At 45.5% G+C, this 27,835-nt stretch overlaps 1 protein-coding gene across 1 annotated transcript in view; it reads right to left on the bottom strand.

The window, feature by feature from the left end:
• The window catches only part of PKD1 (polycystin 1, transient receptor potential channel interacting), a 110,941-nt gene that overhangs the window by 49,124 nt on the left and 33,982 nt on the right, over nt 1-27,835 (bottom strand). Inside the window, 13 exon segments of the mRNA XM_082199312.1 lie at nt 75-208; nt 748-923; nt 1,614-1,745; nt 2,392-3,150; nt 4,199-4,473; nt 5,435-5,561; nt 5,654-5,769; nt 6,449-6,657; nt 14,056-14,239; nt 16,199-16,867; nt 17,961-18,130; nt 18,956-19,027; nt 20,984-21,055. Of these exon segments, the coding sequence (XP_082055438.1) occupies nt 75-208; nt 748-923; nt 1,614-1,745; nt 2,392-3,150; nt 4,199-4,473; nt 5,435-5,561; nt 5,654-5,769; nt 6,449-6,657; nt 14,056-14,239; nt 16,199-16,867; nt 17,961-18,130; nt 18,956-19,027; nt 20,984-21,055 (3,095 nt within the window).

Raw genomic sequence — 27,835 nt, 5'->3', positions numbered from 1 at the left:
CCTAAGGACACATCCCATTTGCTCAACTGGCCATGGGGTTGCAAACGAAAAACAAAACAGAGCCCTTTTCTCACCTGATTCTTGGTAGGTATGTGATACATTATGCCCAATTATGACCTGATGGATGTTGGGGTCTGGCACAAGGAAAGACTCATTATAGGGAGGCCTGAACTGGAAAGCAACACGGTCGTCGTCTCCAAAGTCCCACCTGCAGAGCAGAAAAGGCAGTAAGGCATGCAGTTGCAGGCAGGTAACAGATCTCCATGTGGAGATGGCAGTCCCGAATCGGTGGCACATGCCCTTCTGGCTTGCACTCTTTATAAAGACTTGAGGAAAAAGATTATCACCCCTCTTTTATTGTCCATTCTAGGTCACCCACCACTGCCACAGTATCCTTTTTCTTGACAGATCAAGATGAGCAGATGACAGCAAAGGTTGCAAGGTTTTTAGCTGGGGCAATCAGAATAAGATCTACCATTTGACTATTGATTCAAAACCCCAAAATGTATTTTATATAATTGGCTTTTTATTTCTGGGTTTTGTATATTGCATTGTTGTTTTATTCATTCAATTCAATTCAATTCAATTCAGTTGCAGGCAGGTAACGGAAAAGCTGGAAGGCCAACACAGCTGCCCAGTTCATGGAAAACCTGCTTCCCACCCCTGATGCATGGAGTGGAAACACTCCCCTGCACAGCCCTTCTTTTTCATTCTGTTTTGTTCCAATCATACACCGGGAGAACTCACAGGAATGTGGCGTCCACAGCAGAGTCCACTGTAACCGTGGCTGCCAGTTCCACAGTGCTGTTCTGAGGGACGAGGGGTGGGATCTCAGAGACCACCAGATCCTTCATCCTGTTCATCTTCTCCACAGTGATGTTGTAGTCCACAGTGACGTTGCTGACGTGGTTGGAGGCGGTGAGCTATAAGGGAAGGGGAAAGAAAGGAAAGGGGCATTTGCACCATGACATCCTTCAGCATTTGTTTCCCCCTCCTCTCCATCATCCGCTCCGGGAGAGAGAAACATCCTGGAAATCCTCACATGCTTTTACCCCTTCATTCCTCTCCTTGTTACCCAACACTAAGAACATAAATGCAAAAGAACATAAAATCATAGAATCATAGAGTTGGAATAGACCACAAGGGCCATCGAGTCCAACCCCCTGCCAAGCAGGAAACACCATCAGAGCACTCCTGACATATGGTTGTCAAGCTTCTGCTTAAAGACCTCCAAAGAAGGAGACTCCACCACACTCCTTGGCAGCAAATTCCACTGTCGAACAGCTCTTACTGTCAGGAAGTTCTTCCTAATGTTTAGGTGGAATCTTCTTTCTTGTAGTTTGGATCCATTGCTTGTGGTTTGGATCCATCATAAGAAGAACCTGCTGGATCAGGTCCAAAGGGGGCCATCTAGCCCAGCCTCCCTGTTCTCACAGTGGCCAACCAGATGCCCCAATGGGAAGCCCATAAGCAGGACCTGAGGAGAAGAAGACCACTCTCCACTCCTGTGGTTTCCAGCAACTGGCATTCAAAAGCACTGTTGCCTTCAACAGTGAAGGCAGAGCAAAGCCATCATGGCTAGTAGCCATTGATAGCAGCTGCCTGTGACTTACCGACAGCTTGTACACAGCCGGTGTCTGGTAAATAACATGGAAGACATCATTGTAGAATGTGAAAGAGCGCTTATCGTCCACGGTCCACCGGAAGGTAACGTCTGATCCGGCATCCATCATGGGGACGTAACTCTGCAATGGATGGGAACAGGCAGGCACATGTTTCAGAGAAAAGTTTACATGTGACTTTCCACTTCAAATCATGACCATTCTAAGAGCAGGGCCCCTGGCAAGGGGGCTCCATCATTCTCAAACCGCTTTTGTCAAAAAGCAGAGGAGAAGTAAACAGTATGACGAACTCAGAAAGGGACGGATCTGACAATGATTAGCGGGGAAATGGTGCAACAGCCTTCCCCAGCCTGGTGGGCTCCAGATGTTTTGGACTGTAATGGCCACAGATGTTCTGGCAGGGGCTGATGGGAGTTGTAGTACAAAATAGCAGTGTTGGCCAGGGATAATACGAGTTGTAGCACAAAACACGCAGGAAGGCTGAGTCAGAACACATAAGCATTTTAGTGCATCAATTCCTGAACATACACATTTTTGCAAACCACTTCCCTTCATATAATGCATTTTAAGTTATTTTCACTAATATATGCATTTTTTTACACCCACACCCACTTCTGTACACATATCTTGGCTGAAGCACTGCATTGCAAAATTCAGAAAAGTGCAAATTTCAAAGGATCAGTGCATTTCGGTTTGTGCATAGTTCCAGAAGGTGCAGATAAGGCAGGGTGGTGCTTAAAGGAGAACCAAAGCAAATGTATCTCCTTACCCTACTTACCACACGGTTATTCAGCAAGACTCTGGTCTCTGGGTCTGGGGTTGCGCGGAGGCCTCGGATGGCATCCTCTGCTTTCACAGTGATGGTGATGTTCTGGGAGCTGACGGCATTCTCTGCCCACAGCACTCGGGTGCTAGCATTTCCCCCGATGTTCTCCAGCACGACGACTGAGAACCAGGTATCATTGCTGTCCCTGGTGCACTCAGGCACAAGTGGGATGACAGAAGGTGGGCAGCTCCTTCCAAAGGGAAAGCTCTGGCTCCCCGCGAACCATCCAGCAGTTGCGTTCACCCCAGAAGAGATTTTCACCACCAGCCAAGTGTGATTGGTTTCCACATAGATTCGGCCACCTTGCTCTGGAGGGTAAATGACGTGGAGGCCCGACACCGGAGAGACAGCCACGAAATCACAGGATAGGTTGGCGCTGAAGACTCCATTCTCTACAGTGGCCCTCACGGCATACAGGCCAGGGCGGTCCACACCCAAATTCCCTTCCCTGATAATGGCTACTGTCTTTTCAGCAACAGAAAGGACCCTAAAATAGCAGGTGGAGTCGTTATGCCAGCCACCGGCCTCAGGGTGCATGAGAGAGCCTGGCTCCCAGTCTGAAGAGTTCAGGGTGAAGTAACTCATCTGGTAAGATGGCACCAGGCTTGGGTGGCAAAGGATGAAGGCCCCAGGCCCTGCGTCATGCTGGATGCTCACGGTGTCATTTGGCCTGATGAAAGTGTCTTTGCTCCTGAAGTGCAACTGTGAAAGAGAGGTCACGGTCACTTCGATACTCCAAACCCAGTCCATTCTGTATAGGTCACTGCAGGCCCCACCACCACCCCTGTACTGCAACTGTGAGTTAAGTGTTGGGTGCACGGGTTGGTTATGCTGGTCACACCCAACTGGGTACAGCAGGCTCAAAAGAACTCATTTATCTAAGATATTGTGCCCAAGTTTGCTTATTTCTTTCTTGCTCCCAATCCATTTTCCTTTTGTGATCCTAAGTCTGAGGTCTGGGCAGAGGCGGAGCTAGATGCTCTAGCATCTGGAGTGGTGCACATGCTGTGTACCCTGGGTTGGGGCTAGCCTCCCGTGGGGGTGTGGCGATGTCACCCCCCTCAGGGATGGCACCCAGGGCGGACCGCACCCACCAAACACCCCTTCCTCCACCAGTGGGTCTGGGACTATCGTTTTCCCCCCTTTTTTGTGATTTGTAAACCGCTCTGGCAGCCCTTCTTGGTTACTGCACAGCATATTATTTAATTCCATCTGTTACATCTTCTCGACCAGATTGGTCAATAATGCCGCTATCTGCCCATACAAGCCTTCTGCTAACCAACAACGCAGCCCAGGCTGCAACACATCAGAAGCAGACAACGGGGCAAAGCAAAACTAGTCAAGGTAGCACTAACTACTGAGCCCAAACAGACCCTCAGAGGAAAGGAGGGGGGCAGCGGCCAGGATTAGAAAAAGAGTCTAGCCAGAAGCAATTGAAACTCAGTACAGTGGTACCTTGGGTTAAGTACTTAATTTGTTCCGGAGGTCCGTTCTTAACCTGAAACTGTTCTTAACCTGAAGCACCACTTTAGCTGATGGGGCCTCTCGCTGCCGCCGCGCGATTTCTGTTCTCATCCTGAAGCAAAGTTCTTAACTCGAGGTACTATTTCTGGGTTAGAGGAGTCTGTAACCTGAAGTGTATGTAACCCAAGGTACCACTGTATATCGATTTCAGAAAATATTACTGAGTGATTTAATATGGCACAATGGTAGAAATATCCCGGATGCACTTTGGGTTCAAAACACTCACAAGGTACCGTGTGGAAGGGCCAGGTGGCAAGGTAAAAAGCGACTCTTTGAGTTCGCTCCTCCCTGACAGGTTTTCACAAGTGCGAGGAGAGGGGCTGGGCGAGCTGGTGGCAGAGTTGTTGGCACAAGTCTCTGGATCACAGCAGTTTTGTAGCGGAAGGCATGTATTGGTCAAAGGGCACCACAGGAGCCCAAGCGCACACTCCATTTCTGCCCATGTCCCATTCTCTTCCAAATTGGGTAACAGCTCCATGGTGTTCAGGACTTCCTTGCAGACTATGGGCAGGAAGGAGAAAACAGATAAACATTGCCTGAGCCTTGTCTGGGCTCCAGAGATATAGTAATAATTTTATTTATTTAATCAAGAACATAATACTCCATAACATGTAAGATATAAGAAACAGATGTAAAATATAGTTGAATGGAAGTTAAAATGAAACACATGAAACCAAAAATCAAGGTACAAATTTGAGTTGTTGCATTCATAATATCTGGGAAGAATAATATTGGGGGAGCAAAACAAATACTTTTATGTTATGTTTTGCTTGTAAATATGTTGTCTGGGGTGGGTGGGTTGTCTTATGACATTCTTGTGTGACGCTGAAGGGTTACTAAGAGTTCCAAACAGTGGTGTAACAAAAGCTGGACAAAACAACAATGCTGGAACATTTGTGATACGAAAAGTTACATGGTTTTAGCAGGAAGCTATGGGCATGCAATGATTGGAAAATAAGCAGCATCTCTGCCCCCAAACCTTTGCAGGTGCAAAGAGTATTGAAAGCTGGATTGTATATAACCATCCTGATACGTGAGCACAAATAATCTTGAATAATGCACAATAAAAAGGGTGTCTGCCAGCCCCAAGAAAGTCCTGGTGTTCTGCTACTCTGGAGGGTAGGACCTGAAACAGTGGATTCAAATTACAAGGAAGGCGATTCGGACTAAACATTAGAAAGAGCTGTTTGACAGTGGAACAGACTCCTTGGAAAGGTGGTGGACACTCCTTCATTGAAGGTTTTTAAAGAGAGGTCTGATTGCCATCAGTCAAAGAGTTTTTAGCTGAGATTCTTGCATTGCAGGGGACTTGGGGTACCTTCCAAGTCTACAATATTATGATTCCATAACGTTCCAATGCAATGCAGAAACTGGGGCAGGAGACCAACTTCCTTCTTTTTGCACAAATATTTCAGATTCACTTTAGCAAGAATTCCCAGCAAGCCACATAATGGCAGCTCACCTCCTGTGAGTGCTGGGCGGTGCACTCGAAACCGGACTTGGACATCCCTCTTCAGCTCCTGAGTCACAAGCTCCAAGGCTACCAAATAAGCCTCCTGCTGGAACTCCAACCTAGGAAACACCACCGTCTGGAAAACACAACACTCAAAAGGTTCACAGAGCTGCAGGGTGCCTTAGCAGGGGAGATCTGGGCTGGAAGGGAACCACTAGCATTCCTCACCTCCACCGTTCCTGACGGGGCTGACAGCTCCTCAGTTTCCGTAGAGTTGCTCGTGGCCACAGAAGTATCAAAGGTGGGAGTGCCCAGGTAAAAGTGCTCAGCATTTAAAAGGATCTCTGTTTAAAAGAAACAGGTAGGGAAGAAAGTTAGCCTCTATTCCTTTTTCTTATGGAGTGACATTAAGAGGAGCCTGTTGGATCAGCCCATCTAGTCGTGTTCTCACAGTGGCTGAACAGTTGCCTGTGGGAAACCTGCAAGCAGGACCCAAGACTAAGGACATAACATATATCAAGTTATGTTATATATTTGTTGCTATATTTTAAAAATCCCATTTTTATTTTTTTCAACTATCACAGCTATTGGGAAACAGAAGAATCAATTGGACGGAAGATGCACCTACTTTGGACACCATCTAGTTATTTGGATACTTTCAATGGGAAAATGTACCTGGATGCATCTTCCAAAGTTATTATTAAATTCCTCCCCACAAGCCTTTGACGGACAAGCAGTCTTCTGATTCTGTAAAAAGCAAGCTTGCCCCAGGCAGCCGATGGGCAGAGCCTACTCAATGCCTGGATATAATTTTCATGGACTGGGGGAAGAACTTCTGGCTCCTTTTCCTTCCCTCCCAGCCAGGAAAAAAAAAAATAGAGTAAGTCACACAGAGCAGAAAGACTGCAAAGGATGAGAGAAATGACGCACAATGTGTTGTCCGGGTTGCAGAATTCTTGGTGCAGAATTTTAATGTTAAGTACAGAGCTGCCTCCAAGAGAGACCCTTCATGAAGCCACCCACCTTGCGGCTTGTGCTCGCAGACATAGCTGTGCTTGGCTGTGCAGAGGTCTGTGTTGCACTGGCCGGCCGGGCCCATCCGGACACAGTGGTCAGCATTGGACGGGTGAGGCTCTCCAGGGAGCCAGTTCTGACAGCTCTGCAGATTGAAGCCTTCCTCTCGCTGCAGAGGGCTGGGGCTTGCGTTGAACCCGATCCAGACATCCAAGCTCCTTTTTGGGGAAGAGAAAGTCCAGAATAGTATCAGGGAATCACAAGGCATTAAGCACACCACCAGTGCATGCATGGAGGAGTTTGCAATCCGAATTCCAACACTGGAGGAAGCAAGAGCAGGGGTGCCAAAGGTAAGAAAGAGAATCTGCCTTATACAGAGTCTATCTAGCTCATTAATGTGTACACTAACTGGCAGCACTCTCCAGGGTTTCAGGTGGGGGTAATTTCCAGCCCTACCCGGAGATGCCATTGGGTACTGAACCTCAGACGCCCTGCATGCAAATCAGATGCTCTACCACCTAAAAATAAAGCAAGCTTCTAGTCTTCATCATTCTGAATCAAGGGCTGATTTAAAGAGGAATATAGGAAGCTGCCTTACAGTGAGTCAGACCCTTGATCCATTTAGCTCATTATTATCTACACTGATTGGCAGAGGCTCTCCAGGGTTTCAGGCAGGGAGGGGTCTTTTCCCAGCCCTACCTGGTGATGCTGGGGATTGAACCTGGGACCTTCTACATGCAAAGCAGATATTCTATCACTAAGCTATGGAGCTTCCCTAAAGAAGAACGGGAGGAAATGCTTAGGCTTCTGAGCAAGGTCAGTCAGTAGATTAAGCTGGAAGGGTTGTGCCAAAAGCTCCATGGAAACTGTGATTTACCACCCTTCCTAATAAATCTAACCAACATCTAATTTCTTGGTGCTGAAATGGGCTGTTGTTCTGAGCACTGGTAACTCTTGCATTGGACTAGCATAACAAATTGTACACAGGACTGTCAACAACAGACTCTCAGTAATTCCCATTAGTTCAAAATGGAACTGTGGGGCTACCGAAACTGGAACTGGCTAGGAGGATCACTTTTTCCAGTTTTCAAACAGCTGCAGTGGCTGCCCATCTGTTTTCAGGCACAATTCATAGTGCAGGCGGTCATGTTTAAGGCCTTACACTGCTATATCAGTTGCTGGACATGGCAGGAGAGGCGACTGCTCTTGTGCACAGGTCCTTCTTACAAGTGCATCTGGTTGACCACCATGAGAACAGCATGCTGGACTAGATGGGTCACTGGTCTGATTCAGCAGATTATTCTTATGCTTAGGAGCTGGGGACCTAAAGGACCATTTTCAACCTAATTGAACATCACCTAGGGCCCTCCTCCACGTTCCCCTTAAGTAGGGAGAGGGTGGTAACTGGAGAGAAGGCTTTCTCAGTTGTGACACCTCATACAGCAGCCTTCCCCAACCTGGTGCCCTCCAGATGTTTGGCACAACTCTCACCCAGCCTGAGCCTGCATGGCCATTTTGCCCTAGACAGCTTCAACTTTTACAGTGCTCTCTCTTCCAGTTAACGGAGGTTAAAAGATAGCAGGGTCCAAAAACACAGGAACAACCTCGGCTAGAAGGGGTGGAGGCACTGAAGTGGATGTCTGCATGATTTAGCAGCCGCAGAAGCAAAGAGCGTGGCTGGAAGAAGATGTCACATTTTCGAAGCCTGACATTTCATGAGCACTCTGGACACATCTGGTTGGAATAACAACCCTTCTCACCATTGGGGACATTTCTCTCCCACTTGAATCTGCTCTGAAATTGCAGTCTCTGTTGTAGGGAGGCTGCTGAGAAATGTGCATTGTCCAGATGTACCGAAATCAGCCTCTGAGTACAGCAGCCTGCTGCTCCTTGGGAAAGCTTGGGGCTTGTAGGAGCAGCACTCCTCTTTGGGTGCCTCTGATGATCCACTGCTATGTGGCTCAGTTTCCATCGGACTGTGGGAAATGGAGCGAACCAGGACCCTGGAGCCACCAACTTTTGGCTCTGCCTCTCTAAATCACTCTGTTCCAGCTGGTCATTGCAATATCTTTGTAACTAAGATCTAAGTAACTGAGCTTCCTTCTTTCCTCCTCCCTTCCAACTGCCTTTTCTTTTGTGTTGTGCCTTTTAAATTGTAGCTCCAAGATAAGGCATTGCCCTATCACTCATGCTGCTGAGCCACTCTGGACAGCACCAGTTATTAGATAATCAGAGTAAAAGTATGCTTTTAGCTTGTTTATGTATTTGTGTTACTGTACTTTTATTCTTGTTATGAATCACTTTGGGTGCTTTTTGTTGTTGTTGGAAGCAGTACATTTTCAATAAACCAGTACATTAATTCAACTGTGACCAAGCCTCTTCCCATCTCCACCCCTGCTGAAGTAGTGGGTGTCTTCCATAAGACAAGACGGCATGGCTTAGCTTGCAAGAAGATAATAAGTGGTTCTCCTACCACTGAGGCTCTTTGCTGGTCATAGTAATAAATGAGGTCATGTCAAAAAAGAGCTTTTGCAGCGAAAAAACGGTGACAAAAATAACTTGGCCTTCCAAGCCAGTAGGGCGTGCTTTTTCTTCTTTTTAAGCTACAAAAATATGTCTAAAGAACAAGAAACTGACTGTGTTTTGCTCCTGAGCAATTGGCTTCACTTAGAGACTAGGAAACATCCAAGCCGCTGCCATCGCTGAAGGCCCAGGGAGATTTTCCTGTCCTAATTCCAGCTATGATCTAACTCTTAACTCATTCCCGCCCCCCTCAGAAAAAACGACGAGATGGACTGCACCTCCAGTCTGCTGACCACTGGCTCAAGTGGGGGCTCTTTGGGCAAGTGTGTCAGTGGGCAGAAGGGATGGGCAAATCTATTCGCTTTGGCTGCTCTCCATTTCTCATTTCTCCGGTCTTAAATTTGGTTCTCCACATTTTCACGTCAGTTAGCTGATTATTATTTTTGAAAAGTCCTCATGACAAAATGCATCAGCATTTGGATGTGAATTTTTCCTAACACAAAAACCTTTGTATGCAACTTTCCCCTACTATGCATGTTTTTCCAAAGCATTTTCCCCTAGCAGAATGCATTTTTGCAGGAAAGTTTTATTAATTTCTGCATTTCCATGCACACTTTCCCTCCCCGCCCCCCGTAGATACATTTTTATACACGTCACTTGGCTGGAAAACAGCATTGCAAAATGTGGAGAAGTGTAGATTTTGTTCACCTACTCTTTCGTAAAGTGTGGATTAGGTAGATTCGCCTTTAAATGCAAAGCGAATCAAATTTCGCCCTCACCCCAAATGGGCACCTTCTCCACCAAGCATTTCCTTCCTTAAGCACTCAACACCTTGAGGAGAGGTGGGGGTGGGCTGAAGAAGAGGAACAGCAAGAAAAAGAGGAGAGAGACATCAGGCGTTGCCTTGTTCTTATGTCTTCTGGGTCAGTACTTGTCATTGTGCTCCACCTTGGATTTTGATATGAGTGGGTGGCATAAAAATATTTTTTATAAACATTTTTTTTTAAGCATCAACGGAGGGAGGGAGAGAGATAGATGGAGAGAGGGTTCTCTGGCTGCCACACAGGCTAATGGGAAACAGATTCCTTCGGCAGTTGCTTTCCCACAAGAAACTGAGTATGTGAAGGACCTTCCAAGAAAATGCTCAGTAGCTCCACCAATTCATCTTCTATCACTGAACTAGGAGCAGGGGGGCGGAGGGGGTGGTTGGACGGACGGGAGGAGGAAACTTCATCAGCTTGGAATCCTTTGCGCCCTGTTTATCTAATAGAACAGATCAAATAAATACAGCAATACCAGGACGTAGATGACACTGGGACGCGGGGCGGGGGTGAGAGGGAAAGCAAGGCGCACGGCAGCTGGGAAGGAGCTCACCCCACTGCGCCCCATCCCCCCCCCCGGGAGGTTTCATTCCGCCTTCAGCCCATCCAGCAAAATAAAATAAAATACATAGCAACACCCCAGCCTGCACATGAATCGAAGAAGCAGCATCCAGCTACGTTCTACTCAGAGAAGTCCCACACAAATCAGCGTTCAATCCCACCAATTTCAACGGATCTGCTCAGAGCAGGACTAGCACTGGACATAACCCAAAGGCCGAGAGGGCAACTGGCCAGTGACTCTTAGTGACTCTACAACCAAAGGTTGGACGTATCAATAATTTCAGACTCCAACCCTGAAAAAAGCCCAAATCTGGGATCCAGAAGAAGGGCCAGTTGGGAAAATGGACTCGGGGGCCAGGGCCTCCTTGAGCTGAGGAAAAAAGATTCATCAGGGTAGTGGCCTTTCCCCAACCTGGTGCCCTCCAGCTGTTTTGGACTGCAACTCCCATCAGCCCTAGCCAGCATGGCTCTTGAAGCAAACCAGATGGGGTGCTGGCTGGGGGATGAAGAGAGTTGTAGTCCAAAGCAGCTGGAGGGCACCAGGCTGGGGAAGGCTGTGTTAAGGACTTTGAAGGGAATAAAACACAGATGTTCTCAGTCTTGTCTGTGAGGTATTTGAGCAGATGCCGGCTAGAGCCCAGTGCCGGAGGAAACTGGCTGTTTTTCCTCCAGACGGATGAATCGTGAACTACGTAATGAGAAGCAGTCAACAAAAGAAAGGACAGCTCCTCCAGGTGTCCTGTTTACTGAGCGTTAGTGCTGATTTCCTTGCACAAAGCTTGCACAAAGCTTAGATTATATCTGGCCTTTACTGAACCCTTATTTCAGGGGGTTAAACTAGATGGAGATTCAGGTCCCTTCCAACTCTATGATTTGTTTGCAGGGTGTTTCAATTTCTTACAATATGTTATATGTTCACAAATTATTTGTTCACCTCACACTTTTCAATGCACTGGCCTGTCCCCCTCTTCCTTTTTTTTTTTAAGTGGCTCTGTGGCGCTAAATTCATTAGAATTACATAAACCTAACTTTCCTGGTATGCGCTTGAATCCTTCCTGCAAAACACTTTGACAGTCTTGAGACGCCCAAAGAAGGAAAGAAATAAAGAGGAATAAAGTAGAACGTCCTGTATCTTGGCAGTGTCTAGGAAGGCTCAACAGGAGCTGCCGATTCCACCCACTATGAGGTGGAGGCAGGATAGGTGCCAAATTGCAAAGGATTTGATTGAGCAGAGCCAACGCAAATTGCACAGTCTTGAGGAAACTTATGGTACAGCAATGTAGCCTTTAAAGTGACAGAGGGCTGGAGGTTGATGAAATCACGGAAAGGCAGGCCTGATACAGAGGCAATGTTTCTGACCTAAGATTGTGTCATGGGATCGTGTACTCTCTTCCCCTCCTCTAGGAGCAATTCGTTCAGTCTGCTTTTTTCAACAGACTGGCCCAACTTGATGGATCTGGGGCTTGCTCGATGACTGAAACTCCCAACACGCGATCAGATTTTGCATCCCTTCAGATTTTGCAGTGCGGTTTTCAGAGCACAAAAAGTATGGAACTCTCCTCCACACACACATTCTTACAGTTAAATGCATATAAAACACACATTTCCAAGAACAGAGAAAAGCATTGGAAAACACATATTTTTAAGGAAAGGGTTCAATAATACACGCGGTATCACATGTATCTATGTGTACAATTCAAATGTGAACTTTACATGCATTCTTTTCAAACATCGAGACAAAACCGGATTGATCTATGACTGAGTGCCAGCAAAAATGAAATGAGATGGGTGTAAGTTGATGCGTCCACCTCTACATTCCTCCCATAGTTTGCTTTAACCTTAGTAGGGTGGTACGCCTGTATCAGCCCTAACTGTGGTTAACCCTAGCACAGATGGCTCCCATTAACAGAGTCTGAACTCGGGATTCAAAGTGGATCTGCTACTTAAGACCAAATGCCCATCTAGTCCAGCACCCCATTCTCAGAGTGGCCAGTCGGATGCCCCAAGGGAAAGCCCCTAAGCAGGACCTGAGTGCAACATGACTCTCTGCACTTTTGATTCCTGGCAGTTGGCATTCAGTGGCATTTACTGCCTCTTGACACTAGAGATAGAACATACTTCTGGCAATGACAAGATAATGTGTTAGCCACCAATGCAGCACATAATGCCACACGGAAAGCCATGATTAATACAAGGTGAAGGGATTTGCGGTGGAGAGAGAGCATGGTGTAATTCCATTGATTATTAAATCTGACATGGCATCTTGAATCTTAATGTGTTCTTTCCCCTGTCACCACCACCCTGCACACAGATCTGCCAGACAGATTCAGCAGTGTCAGGACTCAAGCCTGCAATGCGTCCGTAATACTTTGGGAGTCTGGCAATCAGTCTGAAAAGGGGAAGATGAAATAGTGCAATAAATTAATCATTTAAGAGGCTAGGAACAGGAGGAGATGCTCTTTATCAGTGGAAACAAAATTTAATGGGTTTTGGATGATTGACTGAAGAACACTCCTGCCGCAGATCTAATTTGGTCCCTTGCTAAGAGCAGAATCTCATGTGCACAATCCTGCGCTTCCGGGTAGGTGTTTATCATGGGTGGATACTCCTCATGCAGCTATGTTTGTGTCTATGTAATCTGTTAAGAGGGACGCGGGTGGCGCTGTGGGTAAAAACCTCAGCGCCTAGGGCTTGCCGATCGAAAGGTCGGCAGTTCGAATCCCCGCGGCGGGGTGCGCTCCCGCTGCTCGGTCCCAGCGCCTGCCAACCTAGCAGTTCGAAAGCACCCCCGGGTGCAAGTAGATAAATAGGTACCGCTTACCAGCGGGAAGGTAAACGGCGTTCCGTGTGCTGCGCTGGCTCGCCAGATGCAGCTTTGTCACGCTGGCCACGTGACCTGGAAGTGTCTCCGGACAGCGCTGGCCCCCGGCCTATAGATGTGAGATGGGCGCACAAACCCCAGAGTCTGTCAAGACTGGCCCGTTCAGGCAGGGGTACCTTTACCTTTACCTTTAATCTGTTAAGGGTGTTGGAAGTTGTTAGGCGCCCTCTATTGCCCTCCCAGAGCTACAGTTCTCAGAGTTCCTGAGTTTAACAGAGGGCTTGACTCTGTATAGCAACTGTAGCCAGAGTAGTTGGAGGGGAAGCCATGACTGTTTAAAGTGGTATCATAGTACCTTAAATGTAGGATGTGAATGTGGCCCTTAACAAAGCGGCCACCAAGACCATATAACACCGGTCTTGAAAGACCTACACTGGCTCCCAGTATGTTTCCGAGCACAAGTGTTGGTGCTGACCTTTAAAGCCCTAAACCTGAAGGAGTGTCTCCACCCCCATCGTTCTGCCCGGACACTGAGGTCCAGCGCTGAGGGCCTTCTGGTGGTTCCCTCGTTGCGAGAAGCCAAGTTTCAGGGAACCAGGCAGAGGGCCTTCTCGGTAGTGGCACCCGCCCTGTGGAACGCCCTCCCACCAGATGTCAAAGAGAAAAACAACTACCAGACGTTTAGAAGACATCTGAAGGCAGCCCTGTTTAGGGAAGCTTTTAATGTTTAACAGGTTATTGTATTTTAGTTTTCTGTTGGAAGCCCAGCCAGATGGGCGGGGTATAAATTATTTATTTATTTATTTATTTATTTATTTATTTATTTATACCTCAACAATTATCACCTTATTGCAGGTAATTAAAGAACCATCTATCTTTTAATCACTTACCTGGTGACGCGGGACACTAAGAAACTCTGGATCTGGGGGCTGCTGACGAAGGCCAGAGTACCGTTGCCATATTCCCAGCAATGCTGCTGAGCCTCTGGCCATTCTGCTTTCTCCGCCACCAGCCAATAGCAGTGGCTGTTGCCAGGGAAGACCACGCTATCCAAGGGGCACACTGGCTGGACCGCTGTGGAGGAAGCATCAACATGTCATTGTTCAGGCTGCTTCCTGGAAGCTCAAGGGTCAGACTCTTGTCTTTCCTGGCCAAGCTATGGCAACAAAGTCATGGAAGAACCCCAGGGCAGCAAAGGCCAAAAGGAAGAGCATTACCTTGCAAAGCTTATTTTAGCAAAAGTCACCTAAATAACGTGGATGAGTATAGGGAGAAAAGAAATCATAGTAGCTCTCTACTGAGCAAAACTGGACAAAAACAATGTATAATTTGAGGAGAAAGTAATAGAGAGGTTTTGCCTTTGTTGCTCCAGGTCTTGTAGAGAGCAGGGAGACATTCAATGAAACACACAGAAGAGAAACCCCCTCAAAAGTGGACAGTCAATCAGGGCATGTGATATCTCAGGAAATAACAGGCCACTCTGCCTGGTTCCTAGGCCTGGCCTGGTTGATAGGCAACACCTCCACCCCCACCCTGCTCGTTGAATTTAACACTAACAGAAATAATTAACTAGGGGTTAATTACTTGATTCAATAAAATGTTGTTCTAAATTAAATGCACATAAAAATACCTGTAAGTTGCAGTCCTTAATCTTTTCTAATAAATTCATTTAACTATACTATAAAATGGTATGTACATCTGCAGATAAATATTCACATGAATCAAACACACACTTTCCTATTTCTGTTCAATAAAATCATTGGTCTTTATTGCATTTCCTCAAGAAACTTTATTTATGTCAAGATTGAAATTCCTGACATAATCACTCTCAAATCACAAGTTCTGTGCATCTCTTGTGTCTACCACATTTCACTGAAGTCTTATGGGAAACTAGAATTGGCAAAAACTGCCAGCTTAAATATAACGGTTTGCTGGGCTGCTCTGTAATATACAACAAATGTCTCCATAATATCCTGTCACCCCAAATATAAATTGACTTGGAATTTATCCAATCCACTTCTATATAATAAGCTTCTTTAGCACCGCAGGTGATCTAGTAGCTAGAATATGATTGGAAAGGGTGTAATTTCATGATATAGTCCATATTCTACAGGAGACAAATGTTATTGGGTTGTTGGGGGGGTTATTTTATTATTATTATGTATTTTGTGGTTGTATATTCTGATTTTATCCTAAGAACTGCAAGTACAGGACGGTATACAAATTTAATAAATAAGTTAAGTAAGTAAGTATTGTAGCTTGTATTTAACTCTAAGGCCACATTCACAGCCTACATTTAAAGTGGTATACCACTTTAAACCGTCATGGCTTCCCCCAAAAACTCTTTGGAGCTGTAGTTTGTTAAGGGTGCCAAGAGTTGTTAAGAGGCCCTATTTATTAATTACATTTATATCCCACCTTTCCTTCCAAGGAGCTCAAGGTGGTGTACATAGTTCCCCCTCACCCCATTTTATCCCCACAACAACCCGAGGTAGATGAGGTTGAGAGACAGTGACTGGTTCAAGGCATCCAGTGAACGACTGAGGGGGGATTTGAACCCCAGTCCAACATTCTAACCACTGCACAACACTGTTTCTCTGTTCCCTGCTCAGAGCTACAATTCCCAGAATGGTTTAACAATCAATCCCTCTTCACAGGGAACTCTGAAAATTGTAGCTCTGTGAAGGGAATCTGGACCTCCTTACAACCCTCAGCTCCCTTAATGAATGGCAGCTCCCAGAATTCTTTGGGAGAAGAAGCCATGACGGTTTAAAATGGCATCATAGCACTTTAAAAGTGAATGCAGCCTAAGTTCTACTACTGAAATTCATACACGTCAATTAGTTATGTCCATTAATTTCAGTGACCTGCTATACGTATGGCTTACGCAGATATATATACCCTGTATATTTGCATTTTTGTAACCTGTCCTGGGATCTTGTGATGAAGGGTGCGTAAGAAATTGAGAACAACAACAACAACAACGTGAAGTTGCCAGCTCTGTCTCTCCTCAACGGACAATATTCAACTCACTTTGTCTGGGCTCTTTCTCCTGCGCTGTGATGCTATACACAGCTGACAGGTCAGTTCCCCCTCGATTCCTTATCTGCAACCTCAAACTTTCATTTGTCTTCACCACATGAGGACACTGAAGCTCTATCTCCTCTGGGGCTGCCACCACCGTGACGTTGGTTTGTGCGGATGTCAACCGGCCACCGACAAAGATGGCAACCGTGACGCTGTACTGCCCAGGCGACGTGTACTGGTGAAGGGCAGTTGTCTTGGTGGTGTTCAGAAGGCCTGTGTGGTCCCCAAAGTCCCACCGAAAGGTGTCAATGGGAATTGGGGCCCAGACGCTGAAAGCTACCCCTTGGTAAGGGGCAAAAGGAGCGTCAGGCCCCACCAAGGAAATGGGCAGCTGTGCCGGGAAGACACTCGGAACGAGGGCAGGGCCGCCACACACAGGCCCGGTGGGAGGCACGTCACAAAATGGCAAGCAGTCCGAGGAAGAGTTTGGTTCGAGAGCGATGCCACACAGGCAGTGCGCCTCATGGCTGAAGCCCGCATAGTCCTGCCCTCCAGCAAAGCAAAAAGCACCGCATGTCTCTTCCGTCAGGTTCTGAGGGAGGGTGGAGGTGAATCGGACAATGGAATCGGCCACACCTGTGTTGTTGTCTGTCAGGCAGGCAATGTAGTCAGCTCCTGCAAAAATGGAGGAGGAGTGGAGAGAGAGGACAAAACAAATGAGGTCTCACATAAATACAGAATTCCAAATTATAGTTCTCAAGTCATTAGGCCAGAGGCAGGGAACCTCCAGCCTGGCTGCTCAATGCGGCCCTTCAGGATTCTCTATCAGGCCCTCAGAACTCTTGCATGCGACATGCCTTAAGATGCACCCCTCACCAGCCTCAATCTGTAGCCTCCTCAGCTGGTTTTGCCTGTTCTCTGAACTGTCAACGATGAGCTGCCCTGTCTCTGTGGCACCCGCTATCTTGCACATGGCTTGGATATATTTTTTAACATTTACTTTCTGAGCAAGCAGTTTATGGGTTGTAGCTAATGTCAGTCCTAGCCTAGGTAGACCCATTGAAAATAATGGGTGTGAATTAGGTCTACTAATTTCAGTGGGTTGACTCTGAATAAAAAGTTAGTTGAATACAACCCCATGGATTTTCTAAGTAAAACAAATACATAATCCTCACTTCCCTATATGGTAAATATTCCCACTTTTGCTGGTTCAAAAACAAAAAAAAAAACTGGAAGAGGCCTGATTAGCTGATTTTCTTATCTCAATGCAGCACAATGGAACTTCATAAAATGGGACTAAAAGGCATCTATTTTTGTAACGTCCTTCGGAGACAGGCCAGACTTGCATACCAGACTGGTACATTCCCTTTCTTGAACCAACATGCTTACGTCTCCTGTTATAAAAAGAAAACCTTGAATTGGTCTGACTTTATCAATCCACCATTATTTATTTATTTCCCAGCTTTCATCCTAAATTCCCAGTGTGGGTTATAGTATTAAAAACAACTTTCAACTATAATGCCCACCCTCCCATCCATAGCAAACAGAGGAGAGGCGCCTTTCCCCCCATTGATGGGGTGGCTGATATAAGTCACGCTTGCACGACATTGTGGGCCCTGTCTCTTTCTTTCCTTTCCCCAACCCCCGAAGCCATTTTGTCTTCTGCCACACCCTACAGCAGCCATTTTGTGTCTGGCAGCGCTCACTCAACATTCTGAATGTGTCCATCGGCCCAAATAAATGTCGGCATCTCCTGTCCTAGCCTCACCGCAAGTAACGTCGCTGAACGACACGTTGAAGAGCGGGACATTTGCCACCTCAGGAGGCTGAGCGCATCTCGTTTCCGACCGACGCGCAACCTTCACTCTTCTCTCTTCCACCCAGCGGGGGAGCCAGGCGAGGCGGCAGTCGCAAAGGAACGGGTTCAGGCTTAAGTTTCTGAAAGCAGGCAGAGGAGTGAGATGAAAGGCACATTCTCCTGAGAAGCAAAAGCCAGCCTTTTTAAAAAAATATTTTCCTACCAATAACCGCTGTTACTTATAAAGCAGAATGCAGGATTCCCGCCTCCTCCCCGCCCCCCCAATTTATAAGTGCCTTGCAATTTCACATTGGATGGGTTGCTGCAGGATTTCTCTGGCCTAAGGAAGAGAACACAATGTCTCCATTAGGTTTCCAAAGGATTATGACAAAGTCTGTCAAAAGCTATGGCACGTTAATGGCAAGCCCTCAGAAATGTCAGAGCTCAAGAAACAATGGGAAATTTCTTTGCTGCTGTGAACCTACTTTCTGCAGCGCTACACACCAAAGATTAGTGGGAAGGAAATGTGGGGGTGTAATTTAGAGATTAACTTTCATGGGTCCCTGCAGCTGCTGCCAACAAAGGTGGCACTAGAACAGCGTTGCCATATTTCAAAAAAACCAGGAAACCACCAAAAGTTGTTGACGTATGGCAGCCCTACACTAGAAGTGCTGTAGTGGTGTCAGACCCGGGAGATCAGGGTTCAAATCCCCTTTCAGTCATGAAGCTCACTAGGTGACCTTGGGCCAATCACTGCCTCTCAGCCTGACCTATCTCACAGGGCTGTTGTGGGGATTAAATTGTGAGGGAGAGAACTATGAGTTTCACCTTGACTTCCTTGAGGGGCGGGCATGAAATATGGACTATAAATGCAATAAACCCCCTGCACTATTACATCAGAAAAAGGAGAAAAAGAAACAATACTCTCTTGAAAAGATATGGAAGTTTAGAAGGCTCAGACTTACATTTCACTTAAATTAAATAAATTATCAAATATTCCATCTTGTAATGAAGAAATCTTGTTGTTGCTTATATCTCTGCAGTCAGGGAGAGACAAAGAACAATATTATCTTGAGTATTATCTTGAGAACAAAAAGGCTTCGTTTTCTTGCCCAGACCCCCACATCCTGCCCCATATCAGCTGGAATGAAACAAGAGAGAAAGGAACCAGAGTCCTTGCTAATTTAGCAACAGCCTAAATAGATTTAAACTACATGTTACGTCATATTTTAGAGATGCATGTTTAGCACTACCCTTCTTAATTTCCAGGGGGGGAAAGGATTAGGAATGTGATGCATGGAGAGAAGGGACTTTAATAACACTTTCCCGCACTCCCTGAAATGTCATTTTCCTGCCACAGATCACTCCACCATCTGGCAAGTTCCCTTTTTCCAGGTGGCTTGTGGCAGGAAAATGGCACAGGGAGGAAATGGTTAAAGCCTCTGGAGGTTTTTTGGTGGGCAAGGGGAGAAAGGAAAGTGGCAGGAGAGAGAAAATGGTGAGAACTAATTAGGCCTTTTAAAAAGCAAGTTTAATGTCGTATGTTGTTTGGACCTTAAATCCCACTTTTTCATATAAGCCCTTAGAGCTGGTCTCCATCTGAGCTGACACTGGCTTTCAGACCAAGGTACCCTGAGTATGAAACTGCAGCTAATTGTCATTGGCTACGTTGGCTTTCTCCTTAAACCACCTCTCCTTTCCTGCACCAGGAGCCAACAGGCCCCAAGATGCGCCAAAAATGTCCGTCCACCCAATCGACCACTTAGGGCTGACAGCCCATCCGACACTGTTCTCCTTTTTCCCTTTTCAAGAAGGATAATATTGTTCAATGAATAGAGGGCAAAGGCTTTGGCTCGCTAGGGTAACGATGTTCTGAGGAAACCAGGGAACCAGAGCGGCTCAAATCACAGCCCATTTTGCTTTTTAAAAACCTCATTCTGCGGTAGGGATGCAGGGCTGTGTGAGAGAGAAATTCATTTGCGCTTCCCAAATCAACATGCGAAACAGAACACAGATATCCTTCAAAGTTTGCTCTTCTTTGAATTTTGTGATGCGGTTATCTAACCGAAAACTGAGTTTTTAACAATGTATTTTTCCCCCTTTTGCCTCTGGTCCTGCTCATCACTGGCATCCGGCCCCTAAGACAGCTGCCCACGAGGAAATGTGGCCCTCAGGCTCTGCTCCATGCTAAAATAAGTCAATATTCTGCATTAATGAAATGCAAATTCTTCACTAAGAAAAGAATGAAATCTGTGCTTTGTACAGATCATGCAAAGGTGCCCAGCTCCTTCTCCAGCAGAATAGCCACTGAACAACATGAACCTCGTTCCCTGATCTTAGCTCAAAGTGTCCCTACACTTTTGACCTCAAAGTCACAGCATTTAGAGATTTCTTTTAAAATTTAAAGCAGGGATTCCGCACACAATGAATGCAGCACTCGCTCACTCCTAGGGATGGGCAAATCTGTCAGTTCTTGTTCCATCAGTTTCTCATTTCTCCAGTCTTAAATTCATGTCTTCACATTTCCAGATCAGTTGGTGATTTTTTTTTTCAACCCTCGTGAAAATTATCATCTTTCTGTGAATTTCTTCCTAATACACATATTTTTGCATGCAGCCTGATGTCACATTTTTGCAAAATGATTTCCCCTACTATAATTCCTTTTCGCAACTTATTTTCAATAACGTGTGGCTTTTTCTGCACACATTTTTGTGCACATCACTTGGCTGACATTGCAACGTTTGGAGAAGTCAAATTTTGAAGGGCGGCTGTGTTTCGGTTCACTTATTGTGTTGGAATGTGCCAATTAAACATGTTCGCCTTTAAATGTGAACTTAATCCCTGCTCAGTCCCACCTTTCCTACGTGCAGGGTGTCAACGGTGGGATCACAGAATACACACAGGCCTGGGTGACAGGAGGCTTGCCAAATACCAAAAAAGGGAAGGCAAATTTAAATGCTGCAAGATTTTAAAGGATGTAACAAGACACTCACAATTTTGTCAGGGAAGTCAGCTGTGCAAATGCCTCGACGTTTAAAACACTGATCTTGTTACTGGAAAGATTCCTAGAGAGAGAGAGAGAGAATGAGAATAGAGCTTGTTATCGTTCACATTTTATTTTGTCTTTGTTCCATCATCCTGGCTTCAAAAGTGCTTGTCTGTCTCCCCACTTCATTCCAGACTGAGACAAAAAGCTGTTTTTTGGCATGTGAAAACAGAGGGATCCGCTTAGCCAAAGACAACACCTTTCAGCTATAAGCCACTCACAATTCCTAAAGCTGGATTATCCATTGTAGGAAAATGAGGCCATATATGAACAAAAATAGCCCAAAATATTTCAACAGTAAAATACATTCAGGTGGAATTGGCAAAGGACCAATTGTTGCTGTTTTAAAAAATGTATTGCATTAAGAATGTAGTACATTTTATTTAAAAAATTGTAAACCTTAGTAAGTTTATTTTCATTATTCTTCATGTGCTAAAAACATTTATCACTAAAAGATATTAGATAGAAGCATTCATGCGCATAAAATCAAACGAACTCACCAATGATATTCATATAAATAGCCACTTATAAAACGTCAATAAATATTAAATATTTTATACTTCATAAGTCTGCTTATAAATTTTTCATTATTAAATTAAATATTAAATGTGATAACATGAATCTCCTCCATCTGCAGTTATTCCAACTCCTTTCTTAAATATATATTGCCCTACTAATCTCCACCCTTCCAATTCTCCTCTATAACCCCCTGATTCTTTAGTGTAATTTTGAATTTAAGAATTGACATTTGTTCCCAGATTTTCACCATTCGCTCATTTTAACCTGGCTTACTGTTTTCCTTCCCGTGTTTTAGCATGCATAATCATTGCGAAGGTTGAGATAAAAATAAAAATCAAGCTCAGATATTGTATGTGTATTCTTGGGTTGTTCAAACCATTTTGCAAATCAAAATCCATTTTAAAATCCATGTAACGTTATACCCAGGTGAATACAGTGGTACCTCGGGTTACATATGCTTCAGGTTACAAATGCTTTAGGTTACAGACTCCGCTAACCCAGAAATAGTACCTCGGGTTAAGAACTTTGCTTCAGGATGAGGACAGAAATTGTGCTCCGGCGGCGCAGCGTCAGCGGGAGGCCCCATTAGCTAAAGTGGTGCTTCAGGTTAAGAACAGTTTCAGGTTAAGAACGGACCTATGGAACGAATTAAGTACTTAACCCAAGGTACCACTGTAATGAATCTGGAGCAAGCACTTTTAAGATTTAACACAGATGTTACAGTTGACATGAAGGGGAACCTCTGGTCACACTCTTTTTCTAACCTTTTCTGTCACATCCAAATGGGAACTTTCATACCTGGAGGTGATGCAAAGTCCCATTCTGGATGCAAAAATGAGACTTTGCGCTTCCTGTTCCTCTCTTCCCTCCTCTGTAAAATCTGAGATATGTGTCATGTTCCAAAACGAGAAAAAACGCATATATATATAGAGAGAGAGAGCACTCCCCCCCCCTTGAGTAGTTCCCCTTGTGGATCTCTTGCCTTAGCTATCAATGGGAGAACTGAGGCATGTTCTGGCAACTTCTCAGCTGGTTTACTGCAATATATTGATTGTGAGGCTGCAACTGAGACCCAGGTGCAATTACATTGCATCAATTCTAAAACCGAAGTATTAGGCACTCGTTTGCTTTGGAACTCAATTCAAGGTGCTGGTGTGCTCAGCTTTAAAATTATGCGGTAGGATAGAAACTGCCTGTTTGGATCACACCATTTCCTCTTCATTCCATTTCCTCCAATGAAGCACACTGGCTCTTATGGGTGCTTAGAACAGGGATGAGCTCTTCCCAACTCCACTGACCTCTTAACTTTTCTCACACCACCAGTATCTGTCAATATTCTGCTTGTGTGACACATTCCTCACCCACCCAGACCAGACAGAATCTCAGGAACATTCTGTGACATCTGACCTACTCTGCCAGTGACTGTGGGAGAATTCGCTAGCAACAGGCTAGGAAGGGTTTGGAGGGCCTTTTCAAAAATCCCAGCTTTCATTTCAGACTTAATTTAAACCCAATCAAGTGGCTAAAACAAAACAGGATTTGTTTGAAAAGGGATTTTTTCAGCTGGCCAAACCACAGTTCCCAAACGCAATTCCCCCTCCTCCCCAAGCTAGAAGACGACGATAAAAAAATAAAACTGAAAGTATTATTATTATTATTATTATTCTCCTCCTCTGAAGTCAAGTTATAACTTTGGGATAAATGAAGTCTTTCAAAAGAGACTTTTTAGCTAAGATGCAGGCAGGATAGGTATGAAATATTCAATGGATTTGACGTCTTCTTTGAAAGGTTTGGGAAAGGGGTGTATTTCCTTTCCTTTGTTCCCTCTTCATTTTCTTTCATTTTTTTGCCTTTAGCTTAACAGCACATTAAAAAGAGAACTGCCAACACATACATTTTACAAAACTCTTTAATTTAATGCATGCAAATTAAAGCTCACAAAGATGCTTGCAGCCCCCCAACCTCCCCCCCGCCCTCATTTTCTGATGGCAGAGTGCTCAGCAGCAACCGTGCAAAATCCTTGGCGTCCGTAAAGGAGCTCTTCTCATTTGACACTGAGGATCATTTCTGCCTACTCCCACTCACAAGGCTGGAGACCAAGAACACCAGATTTGCTCTGAACGATCAATACCACAGCAGCTCCGCTCAAGACTGGCTGGCCCCTCTCCACTTGGTACGGACGTAGTTGTTTTTATAGCTCAAACACCATTTTCCTTGGCTCTTCGCTGCGTACATCTAGTCCCAAACTGCTTAGGAGGGTTTTCCACCTTCTGTCCCAAATACCCAAACGATGTGCAGTGAAAATTCAGATTCTGCAAAGGCTTCTTTTGCAAAACGTCATTCTGCCCGGCCATTTGTTTGTCAAAGAGTGCTCGGTTTTTAAAAATAAGAGGCGCTGAAGCTCAGAACCAATTGACAGCCCTTTTGTCTTGGTACAGATTTTTAAAGCATTCATTTAAATATAAAGGTGAGGTACCAATTTAACTTTTTACTAATCGAAGGCAGCAAACAACTAAAAGGAACAGTCAGAAAACAGTTGAAGAGCCATGCAGGAACAAAGGGATTCTGCACATGTTCAAAGGCACTCTCTTCTCTGTTATTATTTGACACAGGCTCCAGCCCAACTCCAGAAAGAAGCTCTGGAGCAAAGACCTCATAAATCCTCGCTTAAACTGCAGGTGTTGCCTCTCTGGATAAGGAACACAATTGCTTACCTATTCTTCAAACACACTCAATATTAAGTTAAATTAAAACGGAGGAGGGGAAATTGAAATTAGGCAACCTACTTCTATTTGAGAAATGCTGGAACTCTGGCCTGTTACAGGGTTGTTGAAAGCAACTATTGAGACAAAACGGACTTCCTGAACCTAGCACCCTCCATATGTCTTTGAACTACAGCTCCCATCAGTCCCAACCAGCGCAGCAGTTTTTATAGCTGGGGCTGATGGCAGCTGTAGTCCAAGACATCTGGAGGACACCAAGATGGGGAAGGCTGAGGACTCAGCTATCTTGGCAAAGAAAAATCGCTTTATATACATTGTTTATGCATTCTAACACTGTGACACCAGATGGTGCTGTGGAGTTCCGTTTTTGCTAACCCGATTTCTCATACAAAGTTTGAACGTGTTTAACTGAAACACTTCTTTGATGTGTCTAAATCCAGCCTGAGTTCATCCTTGTCAATGACCACACACCTGGCTGCATCAGGTCAGTAAGAGGTTTAGGGTGGGATATTTAGAAAATTGGCTGTTTCCCCTTACTCCTTTTCCTCTTAAGCCACAAATTACTAACTTAGATTTGTGGGGGCAAGCAGGCTGATAAGAATTTGTGTGGGCTGCTTGTGACCTGGTTTGCAGAGCAGACCTTCACACTGGTAAGCATCCTGTGGGGTCTCTCACCTGGGGCAGCACCATGTCTGCTCAAAAGGTCTCCCATATTTGGTTTTAAAAGCAAAACAAAACCTCCCTGCATGTGGAAGAGCAGCTCAGGGGAAAAGCTAGTCTCCCTGAGATGCTAGCTTTCAATGGGGAAGGAGGGCTTTCTTTTTAATGTGTGTGTGTGGGGGGAGCAACTGGTCCTGCCATTCTGCCCCCCCCCCCCCCGCATTTCAAAAGTGCTTTTTCTGACAGGCCCTCGTTTAAGCTGCGGCAGAATTGTTTTCCTTGTGACGGATGCCTTCTCATTCCTTTCTGCGCTGCTTCTCTGCTACCTCCCAGCCTCAAAGAGCTGTTATCATGAAGCTGTCACATTAGAATATACTGGAGGCCAAATGCCGCCCCCGCCCCCAGCCGCTCAGCAGCCCCCTAGAGTCATGTGAGTGCAATACTGGAGATTTGCCATTTCAGTTGCTACTCTTAACTAAACAGCAAAATTGTTCTCCGGTTTCAAATACCACCACATCACCACGAGCCCCCTGAGTGATGGGCAAAATCTGTCCATTTCAGTTTCTCATTTTTCCAGTCTTAAATTTGCTTCCGTTCCATTTCTGCACAAGATTGCTTTAAAAAAAAAAAAAGAACAGCGCACGGAAATGCCTTTTACTTTCCCGCTGGAGCGGTACCTATTTATCTACTTGCACTTTGACGTGTTTTTGAACTGCTAGCTTGGCAGGAGCAGGGACCAAGAAACGGGAGCTCACCCCATCGCGGGGATTCAAACCGCCGACCTTCTGACCAGCAAGCCCTAGGCTCTGTGGTTTAACCCACAGCACCACCCGCGGCCCTTATTGTAGCTATGGCCATTGGCTAATGCAAATAAAGTTTTATTTTATCTTATCTTATCTTATCTTATCTTATCTTATCTTATCTACAATTCTTTGATTTTATACCATTCTCTGACTGATAATGCCTTCAATGGAACGTGGAGAGGATAGGCTTTGCCACTGTATCGCTCCCCTCTGGATGGAGCAGAGGGATCCCAGTGCAGATGTAAACTCCAGGCATGACAACAGCAAAGTAGCAAGCCCCTGCGCCTGCTGCGCACTGAAGGTGCAATGCATGGCCTTGCCTTTGATGTAATCTGCATCATGCATGCACCTCCTCTGGGGTGGCACAAGGGGCTGCTGTTGAGACCCGTCCAAAGAACACATCATGTGAAACAGGCAACTGTTCCTTTGCCAAGTGTGATGTCATGTTCCCATTATGTCATCCGTAGGCCCGCTCTGCCTTTGTTTCTCCGGGAAAAGAAATAAAAAATGAGGGGGAAGGGGGAAAGAAGAAGAAAAAGAGACTGGCTTCAGATTCCTCCTCTCCTGGACCTCTGGCAAACGGCATCCAGCCAGAGCCGTAATGGGAAAAGCATCAAGGAAAGGCATCTGCCCAGATTCAGGCAGGAGGAAATAGGCAGCGATTCGCTGCAGCAGATGGTGCAAGTTTAGAAGAAGCACAATTTCAAACCAGGACAGGAGTAGAGAAACTGCAAACGGGGTACCAGTAGCGCAGTAGTCTGGGGTCATGGGGGGACAAAGACTCATTACTATTTCTGCAGCAGGGCCCTGCAGAGTCCCTGTCTCTAGTGTCCTAGAGCCTCCCAGTTAACATGAAAGGGAACTTTTTCAATCCATTACCCTGAGGATGTGGACAGGCTGCTTGGACGCGTGAAACCAACCACCTGTCTCCTTGATCCTTGCCCATCCTGGCTAATAAAAGCAAGCCGGGAAGGGCTGGGCAATAGGCTCTGCAGGGTGCTGAATGCTTCCCTCTGTGAGGGAGCATTCTCAGACCCACTGAAAGACTCAGTCATTAAAACGCTTCTTTAAAAAACATCTTCAGACCTGGCCAGTATAGCCAACTATCGTCCAGTCTTAAATCTTCCATTCTTGGACAAGGTGATTGAGCGGGTGGTTGCCGAACAACTCCAGGCACGCACAATTCAAAGTGTTGGTGCTGACCTTTAAAGCCCTAAATGGCCTCGGCCCAGTATACCTGATTGAGTGTCTCCACCCCCATCGTTCTGCCCGGACACTGAGGTCCAGTGCCAAGGACCTTCTGGCGGTTCCCTCACTGTGAGAAGCAAAGCTACAGGGAACCAGGCAGAGGGCCTTCTCGGTAGTGGCACCCACCCTTGGAACACCCTCCCATCAGATGTCAAAGAGAACAACAACTACCAGACTTTTAGAAGACATCTGAAGGCAGCCCTGTTTAGGGAAGTTTTTAATGTGTGACATTTTAATGTATTTTTAATCTTTGTTGGAAGCTGCCCAGAGTGGCTGGGGAAACCCAGCCAGATGGGAGGGGTACAAATAATAATTTAAGCCACTCTTATTTCAAGTCACTCTGAAATAAGATATCAGAGCACTCCAAATAATTTGCCCATGTACATGAGAAGTCAACACATGCAAAGTCAACACATGGGAGATCTGAATTGATCATTGCAATGCATCCCTGATTATACACTAATATTATAATTATACAATACTAATAATCTTTGAATAATCTCCAAATGCTGTGAGGAAGCATGGCTGGGACAATCATGAAGGGACCCCACACTTTTGAATTTGCCAGGACACTACAGTGGAAAATACTGATCTAGGGGTCATCTATCTTTTAGTGTGGCAGCAGCTTTGGAACTCCCTGCCTATGGACATCAGGCAAGGTGCCTTCACTGTACTCTTTTCAGTGCCTGCTAAAAACATTTTTGTTTAGGCCCATGTAGAATGTTTTAATATGTTTCTAATTTATTGCTGATTTTAAAAAAAAATGTTTTCAATAGTTGTTTTAACTGCTTTTACTGATAGATTTATTGTTGTATTCTCTTTGTAAACAGTTTTGCAAGGTTCCTT

The sequence above is a fragment of the Podarcis vaucheri genome, assembly GCF_965113315.1.
Source record: "Podarcis vaucheri genome assembly, chromosome: 14".
In the NCBI taxonomy this organism is placed as follows: Eukaryota; Metazoa; Chordata; class Lepidosauria; order Squamata; family Lacertidae; genus Podarcis; species Podarcis vaucheri.
The sequence above is the reverse complement of the archived record's forward strand: the minus strand, read 5'-3'. Positions and strand labels throughout refer to the sequence as shown.